Genomic DNA, 24,405 nt, shown 5'->3' with positions numbered 1-24,405 from the left:
ACGTAATCACCATGTATTGGAAACATATACTACTTTAAAACATTTTTTTTAAAGATGTCCAGTCCAGACACAGAAAAAAGAGCACTATAAATTGCAGGGCAGCCTGGGCTACACACTAAGTTCAGGGTTTCCTAGACTAAATAGCAAGACCCCATCTCAAAAAAATTTAAATTTAAATAATAAACCAAGCCAGGCACGGAGGCGCATGCCTGGAATCCCAGCACTCAGGAGGCAGAGGCAGGAGGATCACTGTGAGTTTGAGGCCAGCCTGGGCTACAAAGTGAGTTCAAGGTCAGCATGATCTGCATAGCGAGACCTTGTCTAAAAAATTAATTAAGAAGGGAAAAGAAAAAACAGGAAAATAAGGAAAAAGTGGAAGCTTTTGTAAATGGAGGGGGTCGAGGGGTTGAAGGGAAGGTAGGGAATGGGGAAAAATGAATCAAATTATATCATGTACAGGTGAAATTTTCCATGATGAATATGATCATTATGTATATCTAAAATGTACCAATAAAATCTGATTAAAAAAATAACTCAAGATAGAAAAATCAGGCTGAATAATTCATTAAGTTCAGTATAAAAAAGCTACACTGATGACAGGCATTACAAAAATGACTGAGTGGGGCTGGGGATTTAGCTCAGCGGCATAAGCACCTGCCTTGCAAGTGTGTGGTCGTGAGTTCAATACCTGGTACCGATAAAAAAAGAAAAAGAAAAAAAAAATGACTGAGTGACCATCGTTGACTTTTGAGAATAGCCTGCAAAGTGGAGGTAAGAGGGTAGGACAGAGAAGAAACAAGTGGTTTCAAAAGTCCATAGATAATAAGCATCTTGAATCCAGCTCCCACCCCTCAGTTGTATCCTCAGAGATCCATTTGAGGGAATCCTTTGATAAAAGCTCGGAAATGCAGTCACAGCAACTGGGAGCTTAGGGACAGTTGTTCTCAGGGAAGAAACAGTACAAATTATGCTAGAGCCTGGTGTAGTACAGTGTTACCAGGGGAAATACTTGGGACATTCAGGAAAGAGAATACTAGAAATGTGGGGGAGGGATCAGTTCACCAAACCAGCTAATATCACTAGGCTGGAGTCCATAGATTTGTCTGTCTGTCTGTCTGTTTATTTACGTAGTCCAGGTTATTTTTTAACTCATTGTGGAGCCCATGGCAATTCTCCTGCCTCAGCCTCTCGAGTGCTAGGATTATAGATCTACACCACCACATCTGGCATTTGATAGGTTTAACATAAGGAAACTATTCTCCTGAGAGTTAGACCTCAATTCCACCCTCCCACACAGCAACCATTTGTTCATATTCAATGTACAAGCCATGCTGAAAGAAGGGCACTCGTGGAACACTTTGGCAGACAGAATGAACACAGTAAGAGTTGGGACAGCAAGCCAAGGGAAGGAATTCCAAGTTGTAGCTTTGAATGGTCAAGTACAAACACAATAGGCAGATTCCATTAGGAACTAACTTTATTAACTGTGTAGACTGTAGAGAATGAAAAATCTCAATTTGGTATTCCAAAGATGAAAGAACTTTTCAAAATGGACTCAGAAAAATGGAAGCAGGGCCTATGTACTTTCGAAGCTGTTATTTAGGAATCCCTTACATACAGAGGTTACATCTACCCTTTTTCCACAGGAATGTGAAATGATTGCAACCTTGGACCCCTGGATATTAACACTGTGCCCAGAAACTCAAGTTGCATATCAAAGTTACCAGACACTTGTTTTATGGCTAGTTTTACTAAATATACACTTTAACTTTCATCCCTCAAACCACCTCTTTTCTCAAAGATTCCTGCAAGTTTTCACTAGTATATACCCATATAAAGTCCCACTTTGCCATCCTTCCCCAGAACACTCATTCAGCGCTATCTCCCCAGATGCAATTTCTAAGACCCTCAATAAAGTTCTCTGGTTTTTGAACTTGAATTGATCAACAACAGGGTCCACTGCAAAACCAGAAAGTTACTCAACTCTGACATTACCCTGCATATAGATGCTTAGCAGGACATAGGAGTCGAGGGACCTTGAATGTGTTGGCCCTTCCCGAGCATGCAAGGAATGTAATTTTTCCCCCATTTTAAAATGCAGGTGCCCAGAGGCAGGATCACTGCTTTTGATCACACACCAGTTCCAAATGGGTCCTCTCACTACCATTATACCCTGGTTTGGCCCCAGGATCAGCGCCTTGGTGAGGAACTCAAAGCAAACCCTGGTCCCGGTTCTGCTGGATTGTGCCCATCGTGCAGATGGAAGGAATGAGCAAATGTGCACAGGGCTCTATGGATCTATTCAACGCCACCGTCATGCTAGCCTGCACCTTCAGTCACACGTTATGGGCGAGAGGAAGATTTCACCTTAAAGCTGGAGCAACCAAGCTAGCGTGTGGGACCAGGGAGCGTGGAGCAGTAGTGCAGAGCAGACAGTGGGAGAGCGACTGGGTTCCTCAGAGGTCAGGGCTGGGTCCCCGGGGTTATGGCTCCGGAGGGAAAGGACAGGCAATGCAAAGGCAAAGGATCATAGGGCACGGAAGGTCAAGGTTGGCAGAACTGGAGGTTCTTAGGAAGAAGAGTCCAGGTCACTTGAAAGTCGGGGCATGGACAGAACTTGGCTACTGGTCCCCAATGTTCTTTTGCCCAGGGAACCCCAGTCCTCGCTCACGTCCTCGGGTTTGACCCAAGAGGCCGCGCAAGGCCGCTTCTCCAGTCCCGAGGGCTCGAAGCTGGCCGAGAAATTCTTGTCAGCTTAGTGGTCGGCTGTCAGGAAGACGGAGAGCGAGAGCAATAGTGACCGCAAAGACGTCAGTCCCACGAGAGCAAAAGTTCCAAACCTTAGCCTAGTACAGAGTAGGGGCGGAGCGCCGCTGGGATCAGGCTTCTCATTGGTTGAGCAGACGCACCGCTCCCCAATTGGCTACGCAGGCCACGTCCCCGCCTCTGCAGACTGGACCGGCGAGCTAGCTCTCATTTCCGGAAGTCCGCGGCGCGCCCCCTACAGTCTTCACCCACCCACTCGAAATGGGCTGCTGGGGGATTTCCGAATTGAGTTGGAATTTTCAAATACAGTACAATTAAAATTCTGGGAGCGATACGGACAGCCTCGATCGCATATAAATTACTATAAAATTATGCATAATAGAGGAGGCTTCGGGAAGGGGGGGCGATTGCGACCTTCCCTGTTCTATTAACAGTTTATTGGATATCACATATCAGAGGGGTTTGTTACAAAGACAAGGTAGGTTGTGACAGTCTTGAGAGGAAATGTCTGGGACAGGTGACAAGTTTGTGAACCACAGTAAGAGACGAGAAGACAATAGTCAGAACTAAGAGCAGGTATGGGAGAGCAAGGCTGCTCAGCAACATCTGGAGGGCCAACAACCAGGACCGCTCTGTATCCCACCTTTAGGAAACAGTGACAACAGCAAAAAACCTAGGGGAGTGTGACCATTCTTTTTTTTTTTTTTTTAATTTTATTTTCTATAATTTTGGTGCTGGAATTAGCACCCAGGGCCTTGTGCATACTCTACCACCCCTGGCCTTTTTTAAAAAATCGTAATTTTGCTGTGAATCAAGGAAATCACCCTCTACTTCCCATCCTCCAGGGAAGGGGAAGTTGAAAAGTCTCTGGCTCGGGCCACCAGACCTGGGGTCTCTTCCCCACTCTGCCTTTACTTCTGTCCCCTGTCCCCTCTGTCCCCTTTCCTGTCAGTGTTTGCCCGTGGCCACCTGGCAGGCTGCCTTGTGTAAGGGGAGCAGTGACACCTGGGTCACTTGAAAGAGTTCACCTGTCTCCTAAGGCATGTAATTTACCTCCCAGGAGTCAGCTTCTGTGCTGGAGAAAACAGCTGATCCACAGAAGAGTTTTAATTGATTGCCGAGTATGACCATTGTTGTAGCTCTTCACCTGGTCAACCCCATTTGTGATGTAAGCTCAGTCTATGGAGCATGGAGCCTGCTCCCTGCCAGGACTGAAGGGAGGAAACAGGAGCTAAAGACCCCAGAGGTATCATCTGAGCTGGCCTGGGGCTCAGGAGGTCAGGGAAGTCTTCCAGGAGAAGCCACATCCGGGCAGAATGCCTTATGAGCAGGAGGAGCACTAGATAAAGAAGATGAGGAGGGTACAGCATGAGCCAAGACTGGGAGTCCAAAGTGGAAGCCGGGGTGCCCAGAGCAGTGGGGGCAGTTTCATGCTTTTAGGCTCAGAGCAGTGAGAAATAGTGAAAAGTTTCAAAAGAAGAAGAAGGCCCTGTAGGCATCCACTAAAGCTCTCCCCAAAGGTCATGTGGAAGTCAGATATTGGGGTAAACATGAGGGAGGAGACAAAGAAACCATGTGACAAGGTCTGGAGAGAACTGTGGACCAGAGACCTATAGACACGTCCAACCCACACACAAGGACTCAGGCAGCCCCACTGCTTTATTCCAACAGCCCAGCTTTTACACCAGTGGCTCCACAGGTCCAGGCCACTTGCTCACTGTAACAAACTCCGCACTGAGTGCAGCAAGTTCTCCTTCACGGCCGGGTCCAGTGGAGGTGTGTCCTTGACCTTCAGGATAACTGCGTGGGCTTCCCGGAACAGGTCCTCCCCAACCACAGCTTCCACACGCTGGCGCCATTTGGCCAGCTTGGGTCGGTTTTCAAAAACTTGGCAGCCAGCGCCGACAGGCTAAGGGAGAGGAAGCCAGGTGGAGGTGCTGGGCACAGCCAAACACAGCTCAGCATGGCGTGCTTCAGGTTTCTCTGATAGGAGTTTCCCACCTCCACCACGTGTGATGGGTTGGGGATGCCTCTCCCAGGGAACCCTGACAAGCTACTCCATTATCCCAATGTGAAGCTTATGACGACTCATTTTATAGATGAGGAGACTGTGGCTCCTCCAGGGTCCCAAAACCAGAAAGGTCTGGTGGGGACCTAAGTGGGGAATTCAGCTCCTTCTCAGCACTCCCTAGTATTCAGGGAAGTCACACACACACACACACCCATGGCACTCACATGCATCAGTTCTTCGATGGCCATCAAGTCAGCCACAGAGATTTGGGAACCAGTGATGAAGTCCTGGTCTCGAAGGAACCTGTCCTCAAGCAGCTGCAGGCAACTGTCCAGGTCAGCCAAAGTGGATGACAATGTCTCCTGAGGCACTGGCTGACCCAGCACAACAGGGAACATCATCTGGTGGGCCAACAAAGACAGAGTCAGAGCCAAGCATGGCAGCACAAGCTTATACTTGAAGCACTGTGGGAGGCTAAGGCAAGAGGTTCAAAAAATCAAGCCCAACCTGAGCAATTTAGTGAAAACCTGTCTCAAAATAAACAATAAAACAGGGCTGGGGATGTTGCTCAGTGTGAAGGCCCTTGGTTCAATCCCTAGGAGAGGGTAAGGGAAGACTCTACACAATGCCATCCTTTATCCCACCCTCAGTCCAACCATCAGCAGTCCTTTGGAATTCTCCTCTCTCACATCTACTCCTTTCCAACTGAAAGTCTTCCAATGTCCCCTACTCAGAACCCTCCCCAGTGCAGCAGCCATTTCTGTCCCTATTCCCCACTCACCTCTGACCTGCACCTCAAGTTGCTTAAGTGGGACTTGTGTGAGTCCAGTGAGATGTAGCTAAAGTCAGCAGTCTCTGGCATTCCCAGGACTTAATATTCTAATGTCCCATATCTGAACAGAATGCTTAAAACAAAAAGCGCCATTCTTGGAGCTTCCCATGAGCTGTCACCTGCCTCCCTGGCTCACCTTCTGCCACAAGGCCCGTGTGCAGCAACTCCGCAAGGCCGTGTGTTGCCAGGACAGGTACTCATCCACCCGGGCTCGGGCCCGCAGGTCCTGAGGGTACCAGTGATCAGGGGTCTTGTACTTGCGACTTAGATACAGCAAAATGGCCACACTGGGGGAACATGGGAGGAACAGAAGTCATGCCCTACTTATTCTTCCTCTTTTTTGGGGGGGGGAGGGCATGTTCACTCTTCACACACAGGAGGAATGTGAGGCTCATGGACATTAGGAGGCAAATCAGGTTCACACACCCTACACTGAGTCATTCTATTATCTCCACTAAGAATACCAAGTGAAAAAAAAAAAAAAAAAAAAAAAAAAGAATACCAAGTGAGCAGCAAAACACATGGAATTCAAGAGCCAGGAGGTTTGAGAAGGCTTCCAGGAGGAAGGGGCACCCAATGTGAGTTTCAAAGAATAACAGCAACTTGAGTATCATTCCCCAACATACACATAGGATGGACTGAGCCAGGAGCAGGCCACTGCCCCTCTCATAATCTCCTGGAATTGGGAGAGGCCTCCCAGGTCACAAGGAGACTGCTCTTCACCTGCTCTCTAAGTGCTTAAACTTTCCAGCCACCTTCTCCGCAAAGCCCTCCCTGATCTCCTCCCTTTACTTCTCCCCTGGGCCCTCAAGCTCATCATGCTTCCCGTGTTGGACAGTCCACTGACCACAGTCTCTGCCACCGAATGGCTCTGAGTATGAATCTGGCTTACTATGGAGGTACAGTAGAGGATATCACTACCAACCAGGAGGCCTTTGGTCCACCTCTCCCACCCATATCCAACTCTTCAGCTTCACGGTGGGATTGTCAGAACCAATCATTTCCACCCTGCACTACCATCAGTTTGCTGGGGCCTGGGTGCCTTGTGTCTAGATTATCACAGCAGCATTCTTGTACCAAGCAGAGGATTTGTTAAAACATAAATTGCGCACAGCTCTCCTCTGCTCAAAACCCTTGATGAGCTAGGTATGGTGGTATATATCTGTAATCTCAACACGTGGGAGGCTGAGGCAAAAGGGCCTCCAGGGGTTCAAGGTCAGCCTGGGCTACATAGTGAGTTCAAGACCAACCTGAACTGCAGAGTGAGTTCTCAAAAAGCAAAACAAACAAAAAAACCCTGTTAGTTGCACCCCTCCACAGGAAAAATCAAAGTCTTCCTTGTGCCATATACCACCCTCTGCCCTCCCCTTCTGCTTGGCTTCTCTCCCTCACCCCAGCAACACTAGACCTTACACTCTTTGGCCTCTATACCAACCATGACCCACCTGAAGGTTTTCACTTTTGCTTTTCCCTCCAGTCCGACAAAACTTTTTGCTTCCCCATACACCTCCTCAGTCCTGCAGCCTCCTGCTCAAAAGCCAAATTCTCAAGATCCTTCCCTTTGCTGGTTATTCAACCCCCACCCCCACGGGTCTATCTTCTCCACAGTGCTTGCTACCAACCTCTAACCTGTGTGTGTGGGTTACTGTCAACTTCCTCTCTAGAATGTGAGCTCCAGGAGACAAAGGCTTAGACACATTCACTGTTCAAGCCCCACTGCATGTGGCCCAGTGCTGACAGATGCTCAGCAGACAGCACTGAGCTCTCTGGGTAGCTCTTCAGTTCTCCAGGGAAACAGCACCTCTCCCAGGATTTGTAGAAGTGGTCACTCTGAAATGGCTGGTGCAGCCACTGTTTCATACTTACTTTTTTATTGCTGGTACCGGGGATCGAACTCATGACCTCATGCTTGCTAGGAAGGTACTTGTGCCACTGAGCTAATGTTGTACTAAAATGCTAAAAAACTAAAATGCAAAGTTAAAAAGATTGACTGGGGCTGGGGATTTAGCTCAGCAGCATAAGTGCCTGCCTGGCAAGTGCGAGGTCGTGAGTTCAATCCCCGGTACTGCCAAAAAAAAAAGATTAAATGGAGCACCAACCATAAAAAAAGATTAAATGGAGCACCAACCATGCAGTTGGGGCACAAAGGCCTTCTGCATTCTTGCTCACTTCACATCACTCCTTACTTTGCAGTTTATTCTAACCCAGTTGCACAGCTTTGCAAACTCCACCTGCACTGTGCTGCTGGTGCCAGCTTAAATAAAAGCATTCTTCTTTTTAAAATAAGACGTCTTTTTCTTGAATAACATCTTGGGGCCTTGTTTTTTGGGGGGTACAACAACTAAATCTAAATCCCCAGTCTATTTTATTTTATTATTTTATTTTTATTTATCTCTTTTCTTCTGAAGTGTGGGCTGGCAGGAAAGGAACCTGGAAGCAGGTTGGGCCCTTAACCTTGTAGAAGTCTCTCCCTTCTCCCAGTCCTGGTTCCTTCATCTGTACAATGCAGAGGGCCTTTCTGCCTGCTTTCATCCACTCTCTATCCTGGGACTGGAACTGGTCCTCAGGACACAGAAACTGTGGCCTCTGACCATACATCTATCATTCCAGCTCTTGGGATGCTGAGGCAGGTGGATCACTCCTAGTTTGAGGCCAGCCTAGGCTACAGAGTCAGTTCAAGGCCAGCCTGAACTACATGGCAAGACCTTGTCTCAAAAACAAACAAACGAGCAAACTGTAGCCCCAGCCATGAACCATGGACACAAACAATTGCCTAACCCTGTGGGCCAGGAAACTATTACCTCTCAGCCAAAGTGAAGTCTCCATCCTTCAAGGCTGGTACCTTCCTCAGGGAGTTGACCTGAGCAAAGGAATCAGTGTAGTGCTGGCCTGTAGGAAGAATCAGTCAAGTGAACAGGGAGGAGAACCCCAAACCTTCTGAGGGCTCCCAAAATTTCAGGCTCTAGCCTTCTGAGGGGACCCTAAGAAAGAGGAGGCCACTGTGCCTTGAAGCCTGGGTCAAGGAGAATCTCAGTTTGGACTCGTGGCCAGGGTGACACTGCTAGCCCTAGCCAGTTCCAGTCTTCGTTAATCATCTCTTACATTTTTTTTTCCTTTTTCTCTTTTTATCAGTACTGGGGATCAAACTCATGACCACCTGCTTGCAAGGCAGGTGCTTATGCCGCTGAGCAAAATCCCCAGCCCTGGTTAGTCATCTCTTTGGGCTGCAGGTTTGCCCCCTCTTATTCAGCTTCCTATCCCTGGTGGGGACACAGGTCCTTCTGACCAGGCCAGCTGAGCCCCACTCACCTTATTCCCAGCTCTCAGTCCACCCTTGCTTTTGCCAGGAACACCTGTCCCATTCAGCCACCCAGCCTCCCAGCAGCTCAATACTTCCTCCTTCCACGGCCAAATCCTCCAATCTTCCTCCTTATTGGAGTTCCCAGGTCTGACTCACTTCCAGCCCCGACCAGCTTGGAGAGGAACTCATACCCAGTTAATTCACATGGAGTCAGAAGTCTCGGTGGAGCCAAGGTTCAGCCTGACCAGAGGGCTACGCATGGCTTAGACTAAACGGCCACCATCAGTCCTGCCAGTTCTCCCTCCAGAAACTGCCTGTGTCCAGCCCCTGTCCCATAGCAGGAGACCCAAGTCAACAGTATCAAAGGCAGCAAGAGAGGGGGAGAGGATTTGGCTGAGCAGTGGCCTCTGGCTTGTTGCCTGTCCTGCTGTCCAGTCACCGGATGTGCCTCCTCCTCCTCTGGATTCTGCTCCAGCTGTCTTTTGCAGATCAAGCACACCACAGTAGCTCGGGTAGGGGGGCTGGCCTCCCCAACTGCCCTGACAGAGCTCTCCAGAGTCCAGACCAAAGAACAAATCACTAGCTAGAAAAGGAAGTCTAAAAATGCAAAGAAAAGGGCTAGGGCTTTAGCTCAGCGGCATAAGCGCCTGCCTTGCAAGCAGGCGGTCGTGAGTTCGATCCCTGGGAGCGATTAAAAAAAAAATAATAAGGAAGACATAAAAATGCAAGCAGGGGTGCTGAGAAGGGTGGGGGGAGTGTCTCTTTGGTGAAGATGTAGAAACAACTGTGATAAGGACATGAGGGGGCAGTTTAATTTTTTTCTCCAACAGGGGAGGGCGATATTCTGGCCCTCTATACTTCTTGCCTCACTCTCTGGGTTCTCTGTTGTTCCTTTTATCCAGTGTTTTGAAGAACGCTTTATATTCACTAGGTGAGGACTTGTGTTCTTTAAAAACACAACTGGGAACCGATGCAACTGGTTCCTGCCTTTCCACACACCAGGGCTGACCACGAAGCAGCGGGCGCCGAGGGACTGAGGTCCTCCTGCACCCCAGAGCCCAGCCACCCCAGCCCACCTGCCAGCCCACCTTTAAGCAGCTCCACCGTGCGCAGCTGGAAGGGGATGCCGTTCTTCTTGGCAAAGATGTAGACGGCGCGGCAGGGCTGGGACAGGAGGTCCAGATACAGCTCCAGGCCCATGGTGAGGCTGGCGGACAGACTTAGAGGCTGAGTCGACGACAAAAAACAGCGGACTGGAACACAGGGGCGGAGCCAATGCTATACACAGCCAGAAGACCTGGCTTTACGACCACGCCCTCCTTGCCCATTGGTTGGTTCCGGAGAACTTTAGACCAATCGTGCTCTCTCATCCTCCCTCTTGCAGAACCCGAGTAGCTGGCGTCTCTCCAGGGTACAAATAAACCACCTTAGAGGGGTGCGGAGGGTGAGGGGGAAAGGGGGAGGGGTGCGCCAAGTCATGCGTCTTTCCGGGGTCTCAATGCTCACCATTATCAAGAGTGGCAAGGAGAGCTGTAAGAGGAACGAGACTTCCGGGATGCTTCCTGTACAAACTCAGTGAATTTAAGGTGGAAAGACCCTTGGGCTGTCTGCAGTCACCCCCAAGTCCTCTCTCTCTCACCTGGGAGAGAGCTGAGAGAGGAGTGGTGCGGAGTTCCCCTGAACAAAGGGAGAAAAGAGATCACACCACCTCTTCATGCCGTCCTGGGCACGGTTCCCAGGATGAAGACTGGGGAGGACGTTTGGTTTCGTGCTGTTTGTAGAGGTGAGGCCCACACCCAGAGAAGGAATTAGCCCTCTCTTTCAGAACCTTAGGGTCATATTCAGTACACTCCAGCTAATCCCTGCCTCAAAGACTAAGCAGCTCTTTAGTCTCATTCAGGGGACTGCAGGGGTTCCTGGGATTGGAGAAAACCTCCCCACCAACTTTGCAAGGCCAAGTCCTGCCAACTGCAGCTCTGAAGTGCCTGAGATTTGTGGCTATGTCATTCCTGTTTCCTTAGAAAGCCCCACCCCCAAACCCAAGCCTCATGAAACACCCCTTGGAACGACTATAGGTAATTTAGGTAATTGGGAATGGGATAAGAGCTTTGTCTTCCGGGTTGTGAGATTTCTTTTAAGGAAGACCTATCTCCAGGGTCAGTAGAGTGCAACCCACTCCAGGCTGAGAGGAGCCACATTCTCCACTCCCTGTCCCTCCCCTATTGTTGCCAGTTCTCCGAAAGTGACCTCTGGCCCTGCTTATTGGTATGTCTGATCTCCCTGCTGCCTTCCAGACCATACCAGCATCCAGATCACTCTGTGATGAAATTTCAGCCCTTTTTTAGAGTTAACACACAGCCAAGTGCCTAGGAATGTCATTTATGCCCCTGCATCACTGAGCCTTGACCAGGAGACCCGCTATTTGGATTTCTCTCCTGACCAATTCCTCAGGACATACACAGGGCCATGACCTGGGGAACTGGCCCGGGCATGCCTATAGCCAACATAGGAGGTGCTGCTGACCCCTGGGCTATCTGATGAATCATCCACCAAGAACCAGAAGACTACAGCTTATTTGTGTAGTTTACCATCAAGGTGAGGGTAGAGCTGGCTCTCAGGACCGGAAGGGGGATTGGGTAATGTCTTTGGGATAAAGACCAAAACCAGGGCCAGTAACACAAGAAGGTCAAATAAATCACACAGTAGAGTTGAAAGCTGAGGCTCAGACAGAGCCTAGATTTATTATGTTAACTTAAACAATGCAGCGATTAAAGTCTTGGATTTGTGTCATTGGTGATTTTCAGGCTGCTGTGGAAGTGAGAGTGGGAATTGACCTCTGGCTTGGAGGGCCACAGTGTGGTACTTCTAGGGCAAGCCTCTCCTGCTTTCTGGGCCTGCTTCTTATGAGTCAGTGGACACAAAGGTGCTTTGTGAACTGTCAAGGGTAGTGTAGAGGTGAGACTTCCAAGCTCACCGGATCATAGCCAGCACCCCAGGCATCAGCTTCTGCTTTACAGTGGGGTCAGCAGGTGGAGTGTCCTTCACCTTCAGGATGACTTCATGGGCCTCTCGGAAGAGGTCCTCCCCTACTGCAGCTTCCACTCGCCGGTACCATGCAGCCAGCTTGGGTCGGCCTTCAAAAACTTGGCAGCCAGCCCCCACAGGCTATAGAGTGAAAGAGACGGAATGAGGATGGATAAGTGAAGCCAAGGATTAATCTCATCTACCTGGTTTGAGAACTTGAGCACTCAGGAGGAGTGTCACACATAAGCACAGCTCCACAGCCAGGTGGGGCAGCATAAATAGGACTTCAGCAACTGGCCAGCTCCTCCACCCATATAGTGTGCCCAGCTGGCACCCAACACTTACATGCATCAGCTCCGTGATGGCTACCAGGTCAGCCAGGGAGATCTGAGGCCCAACAAGGAAAGCTTTGTCCTGGAGGAACTTGTCCTCGAGTACCTGCAGGGTCACATCCAACTCTGCCAAGGTGGCTGCCAACAGCTCAGAAGATATTTGCTCACCCATGACAACAGGCAGCATCACCTGACAGGTGGGCAGGCAGAATGGGGAGTTAGAGGCCAGCCCTCCCTTCATCGCAGGAGGCAATCCCCCAACACTGGAGCTGCCTTTGGGTCTGTGCATTGTATCTTTTGTCCATGGAACAGCGAGGCCTATGTGGAAATCTCTAAGAGACGCTTTTTCCCAGAATACTTCTGCTTTCCTGATCTCTAATTATCTGAGCCTCTGGGGCATCAGAAAGAATGACACTAATCTCTTTGAAGTCAGCAAACATTATAGAACATTAAAAAAAAACAACTACAAACTGTCCAATATAGTAGCCACAGCCACAAATAGCTACAGAACTCTTTAAATGTTGCTGGTTCTAAGATGTGCAGTATATATAAAATACATACCAAATTTTGAGGCTATAATACCAAAAGAATATGATTTTTCTATTGATTACATGTTTAAGTGATAATTTTTTTATTTTAACTGTGGTAAAATACAACATAAAATATATCACATTAGCCATTTAAAATCTTTTAAATTATGGTGAAAAAAAATCATAACATTTTTGAGTATATAGTTTAGTAGTGAACCATTTTTAAGCATGTAGCCAATATAGAAAGAAACTCAGAAATAGGTTCTCCAGAATAAATTATTTAATAGCAGAAATTATAGATTAAAGAATGGAATTTATGACAAGTCATAGGTAGATCTGGGAGACAGAGGAAAAGTGGAATTGCTATTGTTTGGATCTTGTTTTTTATTTTGGTTTTAGTTTTGGTTTTGAGATGAATCTCACTGTATAATGCAGGCTGGCCTTAAACTCACAGTGATCCTCCTATCTCAGCTTCCCAAATAGTGGAATAACAGGCATCCACTACCATGCCAGGCATCTATAGGTTGTATCTTAAATGTCCTCCAAAAGATATGTTATAAGCTTGGTTTCCAGTGTGGTGCTATGGGGAGGATGCTGAGCCTTCAGAAGGTGGAGACTAGTGGGAGGTCTTATTGCCCTTAAAGAGGATTGTTGGGCCTCAGTCTTTCACTATCCTTTTTTGCTTCCTGGCCATGATGTGAGCAGCTTTGCTGTGCAAAACACTCTCACCAGGATGCACTGCCTTACCACAGGCCCAAAGTAATGCTCTGAAGGATCAAGGACTGGAACATCCCAAACTGTGAGCCAAAATAAATCTTTTCATTTTATAAATTGATTGAGTCACCAGGTGTGGTGGCGCACACCTGTAATCCCAGCACTTGGGAGGCTGAGGCAAGGGAATTCAAGTTCAAGACCAGCCTGGGCTACACGGTGAGCTCAAGGTCAGCCTGAACTACATAGCAAGACTCTTGTCTCAAAAAGACAAAAAAGAAAGAATGACAGACTCAGGTTTTGGGTTTTTTTACAGTGACAGAAAGCTGACAAGCACAGGAATCTTTAAAGAGAGCTCAACTTGAATACTGAAATTTTAAGGAAGTTCTTGCTATAAGTTTTGTTACCAAGCCACATTTAGGATAAGTCCTGTTATGGGCATGTATGCATAAACCTTCTTTTTTTCATGGCCTTCCTTAGCTCTATTTTTGTTAGAGTTTGACATAAATGACACCATTTTCATACTGGCAACTTTCAATGTGTATTTCAGAGTGTACAGTTTAGTACACATAGTTTAAGTACATTCATGTTGTTGTGCAACTATCACTAGCATCCTTATAGAACTCTTCTCATCTTGTAAAACTGAATCTTTGAAAAAAAAAAAAAAAACTGAATCTTTGTACTTATTAAATGGTAATTCCTCACTAACCCCTTTGTAGAGTAAAAAAAATGCACTGCATACAGCTAACTTGTCACACCTCAGCAACGAAATACACTAGAGATATGGCTCGCTGCCACTGCCCAGGACTTTGAGAGAATATCATATGACATATTATTAGCCATGGAAAAGATCAAAATTCAAATATGGCCTCTACTGAATATGTATTGCTTTCACACCATCATAAAATTGAAAAAGTATTAAGTTCAATATTCATTAAGTCAGGAATCATCTATATTTTAAACCAGAGATGTACCAAAACTAACTAAAACCACATCCCAGCCCATCTTTTGATTAACTGGAAGAGATCAGCCTTACACCCTGGGTGCATGGTGAAAGACTATGCAAGCCGTTTCTGGTGATTGTTGTACTAAAATGCTAAAAAACTAAAATGCAAAGTTAAAAAGATAGTTATTAGCAAAAATAGTTAAAAAGATAGCTATTAGCAGAATTGTCATTCTGTGCTACGCTTATTACCCTAGTAAACATGTAATTAAAGCACCGACCACATAAGTATAGATTAACTGACTGCATCGTCCTCATGCTGTTCTGTATGTGTAGTCTCCCCAGTAACCTTTTTGCTGTGTCAACCTTTGTTCTCCTTGTAAGAGACAAATGGTGCTGTGTCAACCATTGCTTCCTTTATGAGAGACAAATGTTCCTGGAATTGGCAGACCAAGGGCTATGAGTTGGCTAACCACCCACTGTGAAATGCCTCTTACCTCAAGCAAAGGGGAACAAAGGCCCACCTTGTTTCTGTTTCTCATTGCTATGTACTTAGTGGTCAATGAGCTAATCGTAAATTCGCTATAAAAATCTGTCAAAATTCTAAGCCAGTTGCACAGCTTTGCAAACTCCATCTGCACTGTGCTGCTGGTACCACCTTAAACAAAAGCGCTTCTTTTTAAAAGACATCTTGCCCCCTTCTTGACAACAGACAACATCACGGGGCTTGTTTTGGAGGTACAACAGTGATATTTATTGTATACTTCAGTCTCTACTCTTATATCTGGCATACAAAAAGAACTTATGAAACATGTAAAGAAGCAGGAAAATGGGGCTGAGGATTTAGCTCAGCGGCATAAGCGCCTGCCTTGCAAGCAGGCAGTCGGTACCGATAAAAAGGAAAAAGACAAAAAAAAAAAAAAAAAAGCCGGAAAATGTAAGCCCTAATCAAGAGGGGGGAAAAAAACAATAAGTAGAAGCAGACCCACAGAGGGCTCAAGTCTTGAAATTAGCTGCAAAGACCTTTAAGTAACAATAATAAATGTTTACATTTTCTGAAAAAGAAAAGATAAACAAAGTGGGTGAACAGTGATGACAGAAATGCTACAAAAATAATCAAAGGGAAATTTTAGAAAGGAAAAGTACCTATCTGATACAAAGAATGGACTAGATGGGCTTAACAGCATTCCAAACACAACAGAATCATCAGTAAGGTTAAAGACAGGAGAATGGAAAAGATCCAATCTGCAAAGATTCAGTGTTGCCTGAGCCTTTGGGGGTGATGTCCTTATCAGCCCTCCCCAGCCCTTCCAGCCTCACCTTATGCCACAGGGCCCGGAGGCAGTTTCTCCTCAGGGCAGTGTGCTGCCATGCCAGGTACTCATCCACACGGGCACGGGCCTGCAGGTCCTGAGGGTACCAGTAGTCAGGGACCTTATACTTGTGAAACAGGTAGAGTAGGATGGCCACGCTGCGGAAGGGTGGAGCATAGTGGGTGGGAGAGGGCACCAGACTAGGGAGCTGGTTATACCCTGTATCTTCCTTGATTTTTCGGACAATCTGCCATGGTATGAATCCCATTGTCCAGAAAAGCAGATTTAGAAGGATGAAGGAGCTGGACTGTGGTGGTGTGTGCCTGTAATGCTAGCACTCTGGGAGACTGAGGCAGGAGGACTGCAAATTCAAGCCCAGGCTGGGCAATTTGATGACTTAGATATGATCTCAGAAAAAAAAAAAATAATGAGCCAGGGATTTAGCTCAGTGGCATAAGCGCCTGCCAGGCAAGCACAAGGTTTTTAGCTCGATCCCCAGTACCTCCCCCTCAAAAATAAATAAATAAAATAAAAAAGAGCTGAGAATGTAGGTCTGTGTCAAGGCCCTAGGTTCAATCTCCAGTGAAAGAGAGAGAAGGAAGGAGAAAGAAAGAGGAAGGGAGAGGAGTAGTGGGGAGAGAAAAGAAATAAAGGGAGGGAAAGGAAAGGAATGGAACGGAAAGAAAAGAAAAGAAAAGAAAAGGCAAAGGGACTTATTCCAGGGCATTGGGTCCTTATTAGAAGAACTCAGTCTTTCTTAGGATAATAACCAAACTGGTCCTGCCATCATATAAAATCCTCCAACAGGTGTGGTGGTGCACACCTGTAATCTCAGCACTCAAAAGACTGAGGCAGGATCCCCACAAATTCAAGGCCAGCCTGGGCTACACAGTGAGTTCAAGGCCAGCCTGAACTACGTATAGTGGCCCTGTCTCAAAAGAGAAAAAAAGTGGGGCTGGGGGTTTAGCTCAGCGGCATAAGCGCGTGCCTTGCAAGCAGGCAGTCGTGAGTTCGATCCCTGGTACTGATAAAAAAGGAAAAAGACAAAAAAAAAAGAATAGTGCTTACATGTTCAGAGGTGATTTCTGATCAGAGGAGCTACCTGGAGGAGGTGGTGATGAGTATCCCTGGGCAAAATGTGGGGCCAGGGAGCTTCCTGGAGGAGGTGGCATCCAAGCTAAGCCTTGCACAGGCTCTGTTCTTTCCAGCCCATATCCATTCTCACCCTTTAGCATCCAGACTAGCCTCAGAAGGCCAGGTTGTTCAGAAAAGTTTTTTCATCATCTCTTTGTTTTTCACAGCACTCTTTCTGCTAAAAATCAGCTCTGTTCAAAGCGATGAGCTAGCTCAGCACCCTAAGACCTTATGCAGTAAACAGCCAGGATACAGAAGGATCTTGGAACATCAGAGCAGCCAAGGTTCCCTAGTGTCGTTTCCTTGCCCTGGGTTATGAGGGCTGTTAGGATGTAGAGCTGCAGATGGGCCTTCAAGAACACAAAGGATGTATCAATTGGGGCCACAGGAAAGCTTTCAGGAACTCAGGGTTTCTCAAGGGTTGGCTGCCCCAGCCAAAAGGGCAGAAAAGCTCTGTTTCTGTCACCAGTCCAGGTCCCTAACTAAGAAGCCTGCACCTACACCCCAGCTTAATGCCCCGTTGTCCATCTTTTTTTTTTTGTTCAAGCCACTTGAGAAGGGCTGCATAAGCCACAGACTTTTTGAGGGTGACAGAAGAGAAATGCAGGGGTTATGCATTCCCCCTGGGCTGGCACCTGTGGGTTCACAACGTGGGGAAGACAAGGGACTCAGGATACCAGGAGGTACCAGTAAGGAAGAATGGGCATTGCCACATGTCACAGGAATTCACTGGGATGCACCCATCGCTGGATTTGAGACGTGGACTCTAGAGCATAAAGTCTAGGTTCTCCTTGGTATGGGATGGGTAAGTCAGCTGTCACAAAGGGCAGAACTGGAAAAAGGCTTGACCCTCCATGAAGAGGGATCTGCTGTAATAGAAAACATCCCTATATCTGGTGACTCTGTAATAGGGGAGAACCAGCTAGGAAAGCCTGAGGTGGCCCCAGGGATGGGGACCCTAGGTAGCCCAGATACCACTGGGCCATCTGGACACAACCTGGGCCAGAGAGCTGGCCCTATGGTAAGTGAAGCTACCACCCTTCTCTGTCCTGCTCCCTGGCCCCACACCCTTGCCCAGGGACACTCATCAGCAACTGAAGGTCAGGAACAGAGATGACATAGATTCCTGATTTTTCCAGCCATCCCATTGAATTAGAAGAGTGGACAGGTCAAGGTCAGCCCCAGGTCTCTGTGGCACCCTCTGTCTCTGAGGACTTCAGTTTCCTAGTCTGGCTCAGGGTAGCTCCAGCAGGTATAGCAGCAGTCCTAAGGGGGCCCGTTACCTCTCAGACAAGGTGAAATCCCCATCCTTCAAAGCTGGCACCTTCTTCAGGGGGTTCACCTGGGCAAAGGCATCACTGAGGTGCTGGCCTGTGGAGAAGCCAGCATGAGAAGGTGGGACTGGATCACTGAACCCTCCAGGCTACCTGAGCCCACTCCCTGCAATGTCCGGGCCCCAGCTTCTTGGTTCCTCTGCCCTTTAGGATGCTATCCTGAATGGAAAAGATTGCTGGGTAAATGCTGGGTAAAAGGGAGAGGCCGCTCTGGCAGCTGGTACAAAATAGACTCCATAGCCTTGCACAAGTCCTCATGGGCACCACCCCCCCCACAGACCAGCTCCCTACCACAGGGCTCAGTGCACAGGCGCAGTGCTGGGGCCCGCACACACCCATCGCCACCTCTCTTCTCACTGCTGCAAGCTTCAGGAGCTCCCACCCTCAAGGGGAGGCCCTCTGGGTACAGTACCCCTCCCTCTATGAACAAACAGAGGGGTGGCCTCGTCCTGATTTTATTTACTCAGCACCACCTTCTGCTGGCCCTCTGTGTCCCCTTGCTCCTCCTGCTCTGGGGGCTTCAAAGCCTTCCCTGCTTTCAGGCTCTGCTAAAACCGGCAGAGTCTCATTTCTTGTCCACCTGTAACTCCTGACAGGTGCAGTCCAGTGTCCCCTGAGACTGTGGTGTCTGCTTCAGCTTGTCTGCATCATTTCTGTTCCTGAAGATGCAGCCTAACAAATTTTTCAGGAAACCCAAGTGCCAGTGACACTCAGTGGTCCCAGTTACTCTTGGAGCAGGCGAAAGCTCTTCAATTCATAGTCTCAGGAATACCCTCCTTTTACCCTCCTTCACCAGGGATACTCTCCTTTTCTTTCCTAGCGAAACACACATCTCTCTACACCCTTGTACTAACAGCCAACTCGGAGATCTGCTCATCCCTTATGCTCTCTGTCCTGCCCTGTGCTCCACAGAGCCAGCACCCCTGCTCAGCAAGAAAATGCTCCAGAGAGGAGGCTGAGAGGAGGTAAGGTTTCAGGCAGGGAGACCAACAGTCAACAGGATAGTACAAGTGCTTAGCCAAGCAGTGACCTAGTGTGGACACCCTGCAGCATCTGTGTTCTGATGCCCTCCCCTTCTAGCACCCTGTCCCCGCCGGGCCTGAACCTTGGCCTGTCAGGTGTATCCTTGAGGTTCTCGGAGGTCTGCCAGAGAAACAAACACCGGGCCCAGGGTGCAGGGTTCATCATGGGGTGGGGAGAGAGTGCTGTTCCTGACAGGAGAGTCAGGTAAGGTAAGGACAGGTAAGTAAGGCACAACAAGAGGAAAGGGCTGAGTGTAGTAGTGCTGTAATCCCAGCACTTGGGAGAGGAGGCTGAGGATCGCCAAGAGTTCCGGGCCAGCCTAAGCTACATAGTGAGTCCAAAGCCAATACACAGCAAGAACCTATCTCAGGAAAAAAAAAAAAAAAAAAAAGGCTGAGTATGCAGTCCAGTGTGAAAGATCCAAGTCAGTTCCCACTACCGATAAATAAATAAATGAATAAATGCAAGCTGGGCGTGGTGGCGCACACCTGCAATCCCAGCACTCGGGAGGCTAAGGCATGAGGAGCCCTGCAAGTCTGAGGGCCACATGGTGAGTTCAAGGCTTGGACTACAGAGTGAGACTCTGTCTCAAAAAAAAAAAAAATTAATCAGTCCAGGCAGAGCAGAGGGCAAAGCTGGAAAGGCAGGTCCCCAGCGCAATGCCTCCTCTTCACAGCACTGAGGGTCACCGAGGAGGGCCTTGATTTTGTCCCAGCCCGCACATTTTGTCCCCTCACCCCTCCAGATCCCATCTCTTCTCTGGGGAGCCTGTTCCACGGGTTTCTGTTCACCAGGTCTTTGCTCTCTTCACGCTACTTGGCCAGGTATCCGGCGTCAGCAGAGCCCCTAGTGTTCACTCTGGGTACTGCAGAACAGGCTTGGACCTTCCCAGTGGCTCACTTTCTCCTGGTCTCCAAACCCGACCGGGGACCGCCCCTGGAAGGGGCAGGCAACGAGCAGCCACTACACGGCCGGCCGCCCTCCGCCCTTCCCCGCCTCTCGGTTCCCAAACCTGAGGCCCGGCCCACCCTTGAGAAGCTCCACAGTGCGCAGCTGGAAGGGGATGCCGTTTTTCTTGGCGAAGATGTAGATGGCGCGGCAGGGCTGGGACAGGAGGTCCAGGTAGAGCTCCAGGCCCATGGCGGAGGCGGCGGGACGAGATACGCAACTTTAGCGTCAAAGCAAAATCTCCAAAGCAGTGTCTCCAGACCTCCGGCGCGGCCACGCCCCGGACACCGCCCCCTGGGTGCTTTGCTGTAATTGGTGGCAGCCAGAGGGCGTGTCCTTAGGGGGTTGGGCTCCGGGGTCAGAGCCCAGCTGGCTGGGCAGTGGACCACTGCCGCTGCAGGGCAAAGGGAGGTGCAAAGGCGCCCCTGTCCCAATCTCCCTGTGATTGGCTTGACTTAGCGTACTGTCTTCCAGGGACAGATCTCTTCTGGCCCAATGTCAGAATTTTCTGTCGTCGTTTCACAGATAAGGAAACTGAAGAGCTGTGTGCTGATGGATCCAGAAAGTTTAGCTCCAGACTCCATCCGCACAGATCAACACGCCTGAGGTCTTGCTGCCACCAAGTAGCAAAACTTTAGGGCTTGTGTGGAGCATTTGTGCTCGCTCGCTGCGCTCCCAGTGCACGCCCTGGAATTTGACAGCTTTGTTCATCCAACTCCTGCCAGCCAGCCCAGCCACATTCCCTGATTGTCTTGTGCGTTCTGTACTGCTATAACAAAATGCCTTGGACTGAATGATTTGCAAATAGTAGAAATGTATTGCTGAGTCTTGGAGGCTGGGAAATCCAAGATTGGGGTTCCTTCCAGAAGGTTGCTTGTCTGGTGAAGGCTTGCTGTCCTCCGCTTCAAAGATAATAGCAGGCCAAAGGTGCAAGAGGGCTCCTTTGATTAAAGCCCAGTTTACTGAGCTACATCCCCAGCCCTTTCATTCCTTTTTTGAGACAGGATCTTGCTAAATCCGAAAGTTGCCAGGCTGAGTTTGAATTTCCAGTCTTCAGGCCTCAGTCTCCCACATACTGGGATTATGGGATATACCACCACACCCTGCTTATTTTATGAGGGCAATAGTTCAATCCATGAAGAGAGAGCCCTCATCACTCCTCGAAACCCCTCTAATATGTTTAAGTTGCAAAATAAGAGGACAGCAACATTCAACCCTTAGCACTAAATCTGTTTCTTTCTTTCTCGTGGCCTCCATTTCTGCACCTTTAGAATAATGAGGAGGGTAAAGGCCCAGCCCAGCCTTGAGCAGCTCCATGGGGTGCAGCTGGAAGGGACAGTGTTTTCTTGGTGAAGATGTAGATGGCGCAGCAGGGCTGGGATAGCAGGGCTGGGACAGCAGGTCCAGGTGGAGCTCCAGGCCCATGCCACTCTATGATCTTAGGTTCACTTGCTGAGCCTCAAATCCTGGGCCTGCCCTTGCCACGCAGGGACCCCTAGGCAAATGTTACCGTTGTCACCTGTTAACTTCTGAAACAAATTAACTGAAAAGATATTGTCAGACCATAACAAGTTCTGCACAGTAAAAGACATTTCTGCAAGGAAAGTGAAGGCTGGTAATAGTGATTGCCACAAGTTAGACCAGTGCTTTACCAGGAGTTACACCCCCACATCCCCTTTTTTGAGACAGAGCTATTTTGAGATCTGGACTATGTTGCCCAGGCTGCTCCTGTAGTTTGGATGTTCCTGTCTCAGCCTTCCACGTATTTGACCTTACAGGTATGCATCACTAGGCTCATCTGTGGTAATGATAGTTAAGTGAAAAAAGTTTAAGATGGGAAACTCAGACTTCCATGTTGAAGTTTTAAAAGGAACTAATGGGTGTGGTGGTTTCAGGAGGCTGAGGCAGGAGGATCACTGTATGTTCAAGGCCAGCCTGGGCTACTAAGTGCACTTAAGGCCAGCCTGAACTACATAGTGAAACTCTATCAAAAAAAACAAAAAAAAAAATTGTAAAAGGAGCTAGACACTCAGCAGAGGCAAGAGTTTGCTCATCCTCATCTCTCAGTGATTCCAGTCAGTGTCCCAGGGGGGAGCTTTCAGGATCCTGGTCCAAGGGTGAGCCAGCTCTTAAAATCTAATTTGGAGCCAGAGTGTGGTGATACACCTGTAATTCCAGCACTCAGGAGGCTGTGGCAGATGGATCACCTCGAGTTCCAGGCCAGCCTAGACTACATAGTGAGGTTAAAGCCCACCTGAACTAAATAGCAAGGCCCTGTCTCAAAAAACAAAACAAACAAAACCACCTAATGTGATCCAAAGTCTAGGATCAGACATGTTCTTTTGTGTTTTTTTTCTCACTGAAACAAAAAACCCAAAGTTAGAAGAGGAAAGGTTTATTTTAGTTCATAGTTTGTAGAGGTTTCGTCCATGGTTGGTTGGCACCAAGGCAGGGTGGCATGGCAGAGGGGCATCACAGAAGAGAAACAATTCATGGCAAAGCAGGGCAGGCAGAATACAGCTTGCAGTAAGCAGCAGCAGCGGAATAAGCCTCTGGCGTGTCTTGCCTGTCTCACTTTATATTCCATCCAAACTGTAAACCTATTGACTGGTGCCAGCCACACCTAGGGTGGGGCACCCTTAATCCCAGAATCATACCTTAATGCCAGTATCACACCCTGGTCCATATTCACACACTAATCCAGCCACCTTCAAAATTTCTCACCTATGACTGACTGAGGCTTTAGGAGGACACCTAGGTACCAGACATAATAAGATAGCCTTGATGGTTTAGAAAAAGTGACCATGTTTGTGGGGGAGAGTCTACAGCCAGCATCAGGCATGTGGCTGGGACAGTTATGGTTGATACACTGTGTCAGTGTGAGCAGTTTAGAAGTTTAACTAAGAGACTCAGCAGGGAGCAGGGTTCTTACTTTGCAAATATCCTCATCCTGTGCAAGGGAGGGCAAGGAGTGTTGTAGCACCTTGCTATTCTGTGAGTGCTACAACAGTCCTGGGAGGGTGGAGGGGTGGCCTGTGTACGGTACAAGCCAGGAGAAGAGGTTTGTTTTACTCCCATTTGCTCCGGCTGCTGCCTTGAAATGTTGCCCCAATGCGATGCCACCCGGCCTTGGAGCCAGCTGATTATGGGCTGAAACCTCCACAACAGTAAGGTGAATAAACTTTCCCTTCCTTCCTTCTGGGTGTCAGGTATTTTGTCCCAGCAAGGAGCAAAAAGTAACCAAGACAGGGACCTTCAGTCCTACAACCACAAGGAAGTGAATTCTGTCAAAATTCTGAGCAAGTCTGGGAGGGAGCCTTCATCTGGCAGCTTCTTCCAACCTCATAAATTTTGGAGTAGGGTGAAGAAGAATATTAGTTTTAAGATTGAGCCCTGAGCCCTGGCTGATTGCCTGGATTGCAGCTGGAAGGCTGAGGCAGAAAGATCACAAGTTCCAGCCCTGCCTGGTTCATGTAGTGAGACCACTCTCAAAAAAAGGAGTGGTAGCTCACACCTGTAGTCCTAGCAATCAGGAGGCTGAGGCAGGAGGATTGCCAAGAGTTTAAGACCAGCCTGGGCCAATGGTAGAGTAATTGTCAACTAAGTTCAAAGCCTGCCGGAACTACATAGTGAGACCTTGTCTCAAAAAGGGGTGGGGAGTAGCTCAGTGTGAAAGCCCTGGGTTTAATCCCAGTACAAAAAGAAAAGAAAAGAAAGAGCAAGCCAGAACCTGGTCCCAGCCAATCTCTAGGGCTTCTGGTTTTTCCGTGTGATCTTTCCTATTGCACGTGTTCTGTCCTCTTATCATCTACAATTGGACCCTCACAGGACACCAAACCAATGAGAATACTTGATCTTGGATTGTCACCCTCCAAAAGTTCCTTTATTTTCTTCAAATGCTGAGTAATTTTCTTATTAAAAGGTGATATTCAGAAGAATTCTTTTGTCTCTCTCCGTGTGTGTGTGTGTGTGTGTGTGTGTGTGTGTGTGCCACTTTCTTCCTTCTTCTTCTTCTTCCTCTGTTCTCCTTTTTTTCTTTCACTTCTGGGGATTGAACCTAGGCCTTGCACATGTTAGGCAATTGCTCTATCACTGAGCTATATCCCCATCCCAATCTCCTGTCTTCTAATTGAAGGAGACCAGATCATGAGGATCAAGGTCTAGTTGACCTCTGTGAGCAGAAGAAGAGCAAGCTGTGCTTCC

At 48.2% G+C, this 24,405-nt stretch overlaps 2 protein-coding genes across 5 annotated transcripts; both read right to left on the bottom strand.

Annotated features, from left to right (window-relative positions):
* Window positions 1–4,407: 4,407 nt before the first annotated feature.
* Window positions 4,408–10,206, bottom strand: LOC100717598 (glutathione S-transferase theta-3-like). Of its 2 annotated transcripts, XM_003477958.5 has the most exons (5): window positions 9,999–10,206; window positions 8,411–8,498; window positions 5,746–5,896; window positions 5,002–5,178; window positions 4,408–4,675 (listed from the first exon to the last, which is right to left on the bottom strand). In XM_003477958.5, the coding sequence occupies exons 1-5, from the start codon at window positions 10,108–10,110 to the stop codon at window positions 4,481–4,483; spliced, it is 723 nt and encodes a 240-aa protein (XP_003478006.3). In that variant the 5' UTR covers window positions 10,111–10,206; the 3' UTR covers window positions 4,408–4,480. The 2 variants fall into 2 exon arrangements, with proteins under 2 accessions (XP_003478006.3, XP_063081924.1); XM_063225854.1 differs by lacking the exon at window positions 8,411–8,498 and having other exon boundaries at window positions 9,999–10,150.
* A 1,412-nt stretch (window positions 10,207–11,618) lies between these two features.
* On the bottom strand, window positions 11,619–20,493 carry LOC100717315 (glutathione S-transferase theta-1). Of its 3 annotated transcripts, none has more exons than XM_003477957.5 (5): window positions 20,283–20,490; window positions 18,181–18,268; window positions 15,771–15,921; window positions 12,280–12,456; window positions 11,619–12,075 (listed from the first exon to the last, which is right to left on the bottom strand). In XM_003477957.5, exons 1-5 carry the CDS (start codon window positions 20,392–20,394, stop codon window positions 11,881–11,883), a joined length of 723 nt encoding a protein of 240 aa, XP_003478005.2. In that variant the 5' UTR covers window positions 20,395–20,490; the 3' UTR covers window positions 11,619–11,880. The 3 variants fall into 3 exon arrangements, with proteins under 3 accessions (XP_003478005.2, XP_063081925.1, XP_023416614.1); XM_023560846.2 differs by having other exon boundaries at window positions 11,997–12,075; window positions 12,269–12,456; window positions 20,283–20,493; XM_063225855.1 differs by lacking the exons at window positions 15,771–15,921; window positions 20,283–20,490 and having other exon boundaries at window positions 18,181–18,274.
* Window positions 20,494–24,405: the final 3,912 nt, after the last annotated feature.

The sequence above is a fragment of the Cavia porcellus genome, unplaced genomic scaffold (assembly GCF_034190915.1).
Source record: "Cavia porcellus strain 051 isolate PalLab524CR breed Dunkin Hartley unplaced genomic scaffold, mCavPor4.1 scaffold_16, whole genome shotgun sequence".
Lineage (NCBI taxonomy): Eukaryota > Metazoa > Chordata > Mammalia > Rodentia > Caviidae > Cavia > Cavia porcellus.
The sequence above is the reverse complement of the archived record's forward strand: the minus strand, read 5'-3'. Positions and strand labels throughout refer to the sequence as shown.

Bases quoted from the DNA above. Each gene is read 5' to 3' on its own strand.
- LOC100717315 (XM_003477957.5), bottom strand. From the start codon at position 20,394: ATGGGCCTGGAGCTCTACCTGGACCTCCTGTCCCAGCCCTGCCGCGCC. The intron at 18,269-20,282 runs GTGGGCCGGGCC...GCTTCTCCACAG, and splicing joins CACTGTGGAGCTTCTCAAGG to GCCAGCACCTCAGTGATGCC. The intron at 12,457-15,770 runs GTGAGGCTGGAA...CCCACCTGTCAG, and splicing joins TCCGGGCCCTGTGGCATAAG to GTGATGCTGCCTGTTGTCAT.
- LOC100717598 (XM_003477958.5), bottom strand. From the start codon at position 10,110: ATGGGCCTGGAGCTGTATCTGGACCTCCTGTCCCAGCCCTGCCGCGCC. The intron at 5,179-5,745 runs GTGAGCCAGGGA...TTGGCCCACCAG, and splicing joins CACGGGCCTTGTGGCAGAAG to ATGATGTTCCCTGTTGTGCT. The intron at 4,676-5,001 runs GTGAGTGCCATG...CCTCTCCCTTAG, and splicing joins CCATCGAAGAACTGATGCAT to CCTGTCGGCGCTGGCTGCCA.